This window comes from Elephas maximus, chromosome 3 (assembly GCF_024166365.1).
Source record: "Elephas maximus indicus isolate mEleMax1 chromosome 3, mEleMax1 primary haplotype, whole genome shotgun sequence".
In the NCBI taxonomy this organism is placed as follows: Eukaryota; Metazoa; Chordata; class Mammalia; order Proboscidea; family Elephantidae; genus Elephas; species Elephas maximus.
The window spans coordinates 207865976-207875742 of NC_064821.1; the positions used below are offsets into that span (position 1 = coordinate 207865976).

At 48.6% G+C, this 9767-nt stretch overlaps 1 protein-coding gene across 1 annotated transcript in view; it reads right to left on the minus strand.

Moving 5' to 3' along the window:
- Positions 1-6247, minus strand: part of ILDR2 (immunoglobulin like domain containing receptor 2) — a gene marked incomplete at its 5' end in the record, with an annotated part of 73701 nt that extends 67454 nt beyond the window's left edge. The window contains one exon of the mRNA XM_049875720.1: positions 5980-6247. Coding sequence (XP_049731677.1) covers positions 5980-6247 — 268 coding nt within the window. The remainder of the gene's footprint in view (positions 1-5979) is intronic.
- Between the last annotated feature and the right edge of the window lie 3520 nt (positions 6248-9767).

Genomic DNA, 9767 nt, shown 5'->3' on the forward strand with positions numbered 1-9767 from the left:
AACCCCATAAGGTAGATAAGCTTCCATGTTAAAGCCAAAGAAAATAAATCAAGAGATATTAAACTAGCATTCAAATCCAGAATCCAGGTCAGTCTGAGTCTCATGCCCCCACATTCCACCTCTGAGCCTGGCTCCTGATGAGCCAAGAGCAGGAAAGAAGTAATGATGCAGGATCCCAGCTGAAGGTGAGAGTCCTGCCCCTAACTCAGGGCACTGCTTCCTGCAGGGCTCCAGGCTCTGAAGGAGAACAGAAGCAGCAGCATGTCCTTCCGAGTCTGTCCTTGTTTCTTGGCCCATAAAGAACTCTAGTCATCCAAAATGCCTCCTTTCATTTGCACAGAGTCAAAAACTGTCTGAAGACCAAGATTTTAAGCACACATATGCCACAGCTTCATCCTGGGTGGTGCTGGGTAAACAGCCCCAGTGCCTAGGCTCAGATGGGCCCTGACATCCCCGCAGCATCTGCTTCATCACTGGGTCACATCCTCTGATCTTCTGTGCCTTGCTGGACCACTCCTCATTCACTTTTCCCATGTATCTCAGGATTTAATCAGAAATACTGACTGCCATTCTTTCTTGCTTTTTCCCTGCAATGTTTACCTGCATCCTATGAACTCTGAGCCTCAGAACCCAACGTCCCTTAGCAGATACCATGTATGCTCATTTAAATCAGGAGTTATAGTAACATCCACCTTAACCAGAAAAGAATGTTTCCCTTGGATACAGGCATTTGAAACAACCAGGTCATATTAAGTCAGCAACAATATTTCTTACTCTTTTAATTAATAAGATACCATGGACTTGGACAAGTCACATTCCCTTTGAGACTTGGTCTTCTTACGTGTCGGAAAGTAATACCAGCCTTACTTAGAAGGATCAAATGGGACAATGCATATGAAAACCATTTAACACAGAGAAAAGCACCCTAGCATGGAAATTAACAAGGACAACAACCATCATGTTATACCTTTCTTTATATTTCTCAATAAGGTAAAGGAGGTATACCTGTTGCTGTCAAGTTGATTCTGATTCATAGTGACCCTACATAACAGAGTGGAATTGCCCCATACAGCTTCTAAGGAGTGGCTGGTGGATTTGACTGCTGACCTGTTACTTAGCAGCCAAGCTCTTAACCACTGCACCACCACGGCTCCAAAGGAGATATAGGAGCTAAAATAGTTAGAAGGAGTGAAGTGTGAATAGTGGAACAAAAGTTGAGACTGGAAGGGACATTCTTGGGCCATGTTGGCTGGAATAGGATTCATCCCATCGGACGTGAGTCCTTGCCTCGCTCTACAAGGCCCCAGTATGAACACATTTAATTGCTCATAGTGGACCCTATTCTGTCCACCAAGTGCTGGACACAACTACATTTGTTCCTATGAAAATGCTAACAAGAATTCCCTCTTCCCAACTGGTGTTTTTCATTCCAGTCATTAATGGTTTGGGAAAGACTGAAGGAAACTGGAGCTGCTAATGGCTCTTCCCCAAGAGAATTATAAAAGGAAGTTTAGATCTGTCACTCTTTAGTTTGTATTTCCAACTCCTAGGTTATCATCAAGAGAAAACTTCAGAACTCTAAAATCTTACAGATGAAAATGACCTAATTAGAAGTCACCTCATTCAACAGATTATAGGACCAAGACTTCCAGCTGCCCATTGTTACATGCTTACTTTATGAAGAAGAGTACCGTAACCCACCGCTCAACTCCCAAGTCAGGGCTCTTTCCACTAACCAAGTACTGGTACTAATACTACCAACATAATACTAGCTTGCTTGAGATTACTAATACTAATTCACAAGTCTATATAAACTAGCAATCTAATAGAAATCATGTGAGTCTAAAATCTAAAGAGTAATGGAGATACTGAAAACAACCCTCTCTCCTAGTCCAGAGAGAAGCATTAAGGCTTGAAGTGAAGTTGAGTAGGGAGACCTGTGATAAAGTGTTGAAAGAAGATTCTCTGGTATGACCAAGGTCTGCTCTGTGGGGGAAGTGGAACAGAGGAGGGAGAGAAATTGGCAAGTATAGAGGACAAAAGGGGATAATGGAAATTGAGGCATTAGCAATCTCTAAGGGACTCTTCATTCTCCAGGTCTAATAACATTTTAATTCTCCATACCTAAGCCCTGGTGGCGTAGCGGTTAAGAGTCTGGCTGTTAACCAAAAGGGCAGCAGATCAAATCCACCAGGTGCTCCTTGAAAACCCTATGGGACAGTTCTACTCTGTCTTGTAGGGTCGCTATGAGTGGGAATCGACTTGACGGCAACGGGTTTGGCTTTGGTTATATCTAAGCTTGTCCTCACACAGTCACCAGGCATCTACCTGAACGCGAACTGGACCAGGTAACAACCATCCCCAGGTACCTCCATACCTTCTGTAAGTTGGGTTAGGACCCCTTCCGGGGCACCCCACAATACTTGGAGCTGATAGCTATTATTGCTTTTTCACAATGTTACCCCATAACAGTGTGTCCACAGGCCTGGCTCCACCACCAACCAGACTGTGAGCTCCTTGAAGCCAATGGTTGTGTCTTATCCATCTTATTAACCCTAGAGCAATGCCTGGGACATGGTAGTAACTCGGTAACCAACCATGCATGAATAAATGCCTTAGCCATCGGCCATCGCCTCTTCTGGGCGTTGGTCTCTGAGCTGCTCCACCCCCACCTGGTTTGGGCTGGGTATGCCTCCTGCATGTTGTCATAGCACCTGTCCAGTTCTCACCATGGGACCTTTCACACCGTATCAAAATTACCTGAACACTTGTTAGAGTCACAGGCTAGACTGACAACTCTTTAAGGGCAAAGACTGTGTCTTGTATCTCTTTATGCTCAGCACCTATCATAGTACTTAGAAATAACAGGAATTTACCACATGCTTGTAGAATGAATGAGTGAAACCAAATGGTTACCAAAAGAAGTGCTAATAGAAAAAGCAATCTTCATCAGAGAGACCCAGAAGAGTCTCCAAGAAAACACATTGCCTGCTCTGGAGTGTGTTCCCAGAATATCGACACAGCCCCAGCATTTCTCGCAGCCTCTGCTGCCAGGAAGGCTGAAACACCACCCATAATCAGGGACAAAGACAGTGCGAACCCTCCTTCAAGTCTTATTGCTGGATGGTACCTGTTGCTAAAACAGCAGTCGATTAGCATTTTGTTTTATTCAAAGCAACAACAAAAAACCATCAATTACAGGAAGCAGCATCACAATGACAATCAGAAATCATGAGGCTAAATATACAGCAGAAAGAAATAGGAAATTTTAGCAATGAAAGACAAGGAAGGAGCTGCTATAGAGCCTGAGGAAAAAAACTGAAGTGTTGATTAGAAATTGCTCAGCCTGCACTAAAAGAGAGAAACGGGGTGGGGTGGCGGGAGGGGGGGAAGAAATGGAGAAAGAGGCAGGAGGGAGAAAAAGAGAGGAAGGAAGGGGGAGAATGGATGTAGTCCCCCTCCCCCCACCTGGCTCTCTGTCTCATTTTTATTCGGTCCTTTCCTTTCTCCCTCCCCTTCTACCACACCCTCCAGAAGGAATTCTTTGATTGGGCTACACTAAAATTTCTTACCTTTCCTCCCAAGGTTTCTCCATGAAGAATGAGTCCGAGCCATCTCATCCTCCACTGCTCCTCTCTCCTCCCGCCCCTCCCCAGCCGCCATTGTTAGCTCCTCCACTTTTGCTCAAATGGAGAGGCAGCTTGTCCACCGTCACCTCCCACAACCATGACAGGATGGGGGGCAAGCAGAAGCTGGGATCAGGGGACGCTGCTGGGAGATCCGTAGGGTGTCAGGAGCCAGCTGCACCTGCAGAACACAGGAGCTGGGGCCACCTGACAGCTGAGATGGCCCTGATAACTAACCTGTTGCCTGCTGCCAGGCAGAAGTGGCCTCTGCAGGTGCAGATGGCAGAAGTCACACAAAGCATCACCCTCTCAAAGCTAGGGCTTCCAGCCCATTCGTTCCACTTCGAACCCCTGCTCAAAATTTACATTTCTCACAAGTTCCCAGGCGATGCTAACCTGCTGGTTAGGGATCAATTCAGAGAACCACTAGCGGTTCTCAAAATTTATTATACCTAAGAATCACCTGGGTATCTTGTTAAAATGTAGACTCTGATCCAGTATATCTGGGGTGGAAACGCAAACTGGAAACAATCAGTTTGAAGCCTTGCTCAAAACAAAAATCCCAACAACAGAACAACCAGAGAGGCAGCTTAGCAGAGTGCCTTAGGAGACTGGCCCGGAGTTTGAAAGAACTGGGTTCTGGTCACTACTCTACCACGAACTGGCCATCTGCATACTGCTTCTTTGGGCCTCTGTTTCCTCGTCTATTAGAGAAGGTTGGACCGGATTTCCTGTGATCCCTTCCAGGAAAGATTCTATTGCATAAAAAGCTATTAACACTCTAGCAAGGTTTACAGGGTCCCCTTCTACCCCAGAAAGCTTCTCTTAGGCAGACCGCACCACCTTCTGCAAGACCATCTTCTGGCCCAGGGACCCCCCTCCCCAGATGCCTGGCTGGCACGATACAGGCTTAAGGGCTAAGTTTCCCTCAAATATGATAACTGAGTAAAGGCAAATAAGGACGTGCAGAATCAGTGAGAGTGGGAGTGGAGGGCACTAGGAGGCCAGGGGAGGGGGAGGCATGGATCAGCCAAACCCTGAAATTAGAGATGATTCATATTTGAATAATGTGGAAGGGATGGACTCAGAGCAGCCAAAAGAAGAGGCTAATCCTGCTCAGTGCCCCCCAAACTAAACCCAGCGGGGGCAAGGCCGAGTGTTAGGGGCCCTACATTTGGAATAAGAAAATGTTAAACAACCAGTAATCTTATTCTGAAGCTAAGAGATAGGAAGTTTTTCTTTCTTTTTTTTTTTTTTGCCTTTCTTTCTTTGTAAATGTATTTTCCCCTCTCTCGGGGATTTGCTTTGGATATTTAAACTTCTTTGCCTTTTCCCACTAACTGGATTTTTCCAAATCATAAAAAAAAAAAATTTTTTTTTTTTTTTTTTTTTACAAATTTCTTCACTTTTTGGTGCTATTTTGTTTTCTCTCCTGCCCTTCGCTGCCCCCACCCTTCTGGCCCCTTGCCTCTGTTGCCTCCATTTCCACCTTCCGTTGAACTTTCTCTCACCCAGTCCAAGCCACCAAACCTTCCTCACCCTCCTCAGCAGGGCTGGCCACCCTCCTCCACCAACTGTCCCTTAACCGTACTGAATCATCATGTGGGACAATCTGTGGGGGACAAAAGCCTTTTCTGACCCCTCAAGCCCCTGAAAGTTCACAAAAAGGGAGGGGAAGCCAGAGGACCCGGCTGGACAAAGTGACTCTGGTGCCGGGGAGAAGCCCAGCTCCTCTCCCAGACACCATTAGTGCGACTCTGAATCTCTGAGTCTCTGCAAATTGTCTTTATGAGGTGGGGGGTGCATCTCTTAGGAAGGCTATTCTCCTCCATGGGACTGTTGCCCAAATGATACCAAGTGAGAGAGAGCCTGGCCCTAAAACTCCACAAGGAGTCAAGCCTCTGTGCCCATCTTCCTTCCCACTGCCGCTCCCAGCAGCCCACAAGGGAGCCATAGAGAGAATGCCTTGGGTCTCCCTACTTTTCTAGGGAAGGAATTAAGGAGGTCCACCTCCCAACCTCCCCAGGAAACCAGTTCTCTCATTTAATCAGTCTCCTCCGAGCTTTCATTTTTCCTGGACTCCACAACATTACAAACTCAGAAGACTGAGGGACCGTTATATGGGGGAAAATGCACATCTCCTATAGTCAAACACCTGCGTTTCCCTCTTCACCCACTCTAACACACACACACACACACACACCCCACACTCTGTCCCCCTCCCCCAATTGACACCAGCCTGCTAAGCAGCTTTAAACGCAGTCAATCAGGTAGAAGACGGGGGGTGGGGTGAGCACAGTACCACAGGGTGATATATACAAAGTTATCCGTCTCTGTAGAAAACGACCTTTACCTGTTAGCCAGAAGAGAGCAATCCACCCCAACACGACCCTGTCCATCTTCCCCAACTTCCCATCCAGCTCCAGGAGCGCGGCGAGTGGGAAGCCGCCGGAATCCCGGGCTCGCTGTGACCGCGCGGCAGGAGGCAGCTGCGGAGCAGCGACGGCGGGCCGGAGAGGGCACCGGGCGTCCCTGGGCGCCGCCGTCCGCCGGGCCGAGCAGGCAGGGCCCCCGGCTGGACCGCGCCGCGGGGGGAAGGCGCGCAGCCGCGGGCTCCCGGGGACCGCGCGGCGCTCGGGCGGTGCATCCCCCCGCGCCGGCCGCGCCGACGCCGCCGCCACCGCCGCCACCGCGGAGCAGCCGCACGCCCAGGCAGCGCGGCGCGGGCCGAGCGCCTCCCCGCCGCCGAGCCCGCCCGCCCGCGCGCGCCGCCCTCTCCTCTCCCCCGCCCGCCCCTGCGCCCGCGGCCTGGGCTGCCAAAGTTTCGCCGTCACGTGCGCGCCCCCGGCAGCCGGGAGGTCACCGTGGAGTAACAAAGTCCTCCGGGGAGAGGGGGCAGAGGGGCGGCGGGCAGGGAGAGGCCCCGGGGAGGCAGCGCAGGGAGCCAGCGCGGCGCTGCGCCCGGGGACGCCGGTGTTTCGGAACGCTGAGCGATCGGACCCCAGCCAGTCCCGGAACGTGTGTGCCAGATTGGGGACTCGAGGACGGGGGTCTGTGTATGCCTGTGACTACAGCCAGAGAGGGACAGAGCGGCAAACGTGGAGGACCCGCATGCAGGGAGTTGGCCTGACTTACGGGACTTCGCCTAGCAGGTTCTTTAGGCAAGGGCGTTTGATTGTGTGCACCCCCTCTCCCTCCAGCCTGGTTCCGCTTTTGACAGTGCCGGGAATCAGAAGCCTCGGCAGAACTGAAAAAGGTAGGCGGGAATCCCACATCAGAACTTTTTCCCGTTACAACATTGTTAGGTAAAATAAGAGCCTACAGCTCCTTGACTGAAAATATGTAAAACTAGATAAAATGAACCATTGTAACGGCTTACACTTGTCCAGCACTTTATAATCTGCAGCGCCTATCCCATGGATTATTTCGGGGGGTTTTAGACAAATTTGTTTCGTGTATGTAGGAAAGGAGTTAAAATGTAGATGTTGAGAGAGAACTGAGAGATGTATGCTTTGCTTACATATTAGGTATATATATTAAGCACCTAATAGATACCAAGAGGAATCCCTGGGTGATGCAAAGGGTTAACACGTTTGGCTGCTAATGCCTAAAGGCTGGAGTACACTCAGAGGTGCCTCGAAAGAAAGGTCTGGTTATCCAGAAAAATCAGCCGTTGAAAACCCTGTGGAGCACAGTTCTGCCCTGACACACGTGAGATCTCCGTGAGTCAGAAGTGGCTCCATGGCGCTGGTTTAGGTACCAAGAACCAAGACTACACAAACGAGTAAGACAGATTTCCTGCCCTAAGGAGCGGCATCTTAGGTCCAGAGGAAGGAGGAAGGTCAGACGCTTAAACATATATATTCATAGCAAAACGGGCTAAGTGTGACTATGGAGATACAGAGAAAGTTCCGTGGGAACCTAGGGGAAGGAGCGATTTATTCTGGGGGTGGCGGGGAGAAGGCACTGCAATAAAGAAGGTACCGTCTGAATGGGCACCCGCCGAACGAGCAAGATTTGCGCTGTTTAAGGATGGGTGCTGGAAAGGGAGCAGGGCAGGGGGCATTCCAAGCAGAAGAAAAAGGAGGAGACAAAGCAGAAAGGTATAAAATTGTCTCTGAAATCAGAGTGCTTCCAGGCTTGCGGGGACTTTCTGAAGCAGAAAGACCGCACAGTTGAGAATGAATATGCCTGTGAAACAGCGAAGGTAAGTAAACACAGGAGAAAAGCTAAGAACGGACCCTGGATGATGGTCTTTTATGGCTGCCTGACATCTGAATTCCATTCTTGTTGTTGATGAATTCCAGCTACGGAAGCCAAAAAGTCTAGATGCACACTCTGCACCCCCATTCCCCACTCCAGCCAGAGTGCACGTCTGGACACCAGGCTGATCTCACTCAGAGCCTTTTGAATCTGAAGAAAGTGACGCCAGAAGCAGAGACAGTGGAGGATCGGTTTTGCCGTTGGGGCAGTAGCAGCATCCAGAGTGAGTCCAGTGTCAGTGGTGGCAGAGGCAAGGCCACCATGCTGCCCTGAGGTGTGACGTTGCCTGTGGTCATGGCTGTGTAGCCTATCTTCTGACCCTGGCCTTCCCAGCAATTCTGTGAGCCATACAGTATCCTTCTATATTCCCTCTTTACTTATTTTAGCCAGAAATTGTTTCCGTTTGCAGTTCAGAACCCTGACTGCTACATGATGTGAGAGAAATTTGGAGGACTGTTTCTTTTCATGCACAAAAAAATAAGAATAGAATATAAAAATAAAGGAGGTAACTATCATTTGTGGTGTTCCTCTTAGATTCTAGGCAAAGTTCTACACATTTAATAAGCTTTCTCCTTTAATTCTAAAGAGGAAGCTCAGACTCAGAGATTTACTGAAACTCTCTGTCCTAGAGGGTCACTGTGAGTTAGAATCTACAATAAATTGTAGGTTTGGCTTTTTTTTTTTTTTTTCCTCTAAGATCAGGTAGCTAGTAAACAGCAGAGCTAGGGTTTGAATCAGTTTTTCTGACTCCAAAGCCTGTACCTTTTGCACCATACAGTAGGGACACCTAGACCAGAGGTTCGAAGTGATATATTATGCTCTGTCATTTTGTGTATGTGTGTGTGTGTGGCAGAAAGAGATCAAAGTCTTCTACATCCAAGCACACGTAACTATGATATTTTCTGCAAAATTTGGACATAAGGGCAAGTTCATGCTTGGGAAGTGGGCTGGGTAAGGAGAACCTGGATGTGCATGTGAAGCAGAAAGCAGAAGCCCACAGAAGGGAGCTCTGAATGTGTGCTCACAGTATGTGCCTATGTGTACTTCAGTAAGAAATCAAAAGACTTGGAGAAGAGCTTGTGCCAGAGTGAATCGTAGAATGCAAGGTGCCTTGCTTGCCTTCCTGGGAATTTGTTTTCTGTACATCTGCCTGGTGCCTAGAGGGGTCCAGCTGGTCTATCCTGGATCTTCAAGGTGAGTGGGGCCCCCGGCCATCCCTAAAGGGATGCTAAACTGGAATAAGCCACAACGTGTGCTCCTCCAAAATACACCCGTTACTACCACAGTGATCAGAGGTAACATAAAAATGTTGACCTAATGATTCAAAACACGCAGCCTGAGGGATGGAGGTGGAAGGAGACTGGCCCAATAGTATTATTTTGCCTTATTGGTGGTAGTAGTAGGACAGGTCACCCAGTTGTCTTCCAAGTGTGGTTTTTGAATTTCTAGCATCAGATTCACATTAAGGTGTTTGCTTAAGATAGAAACTCCCAGGCACTACAAAAAACGGTGGGATCAGAGTTGGGGGCGGGGGCTGGGAATCTGCATTTTAACCATCTTCCTCACGTACTTCTAATGCACATTCATGTTTAAGAAACACTGCGTGATCATCTTTTTGTTCTGGGAGCTGCTGAGTTCATATTCGCAAAGGAACCTGGGGTTTCTTTCAAGCTCCTGTTGTCCATTTATCCTGGCCAAATAGGACAGGACCCCCAGGTAGAGATTAATTCATCATAGACAAGGGAGAGTCTGGACCTCCAGCACTTCAGATTTTCAGCTGAAACCAAGGACATGCATGACGTAACATGGTCCTATGTGGGACCCCCGCAGAATTCTCAGGAAGCCACAGCTGAGAGGGGGGAGTGAGCTAACAAGCTG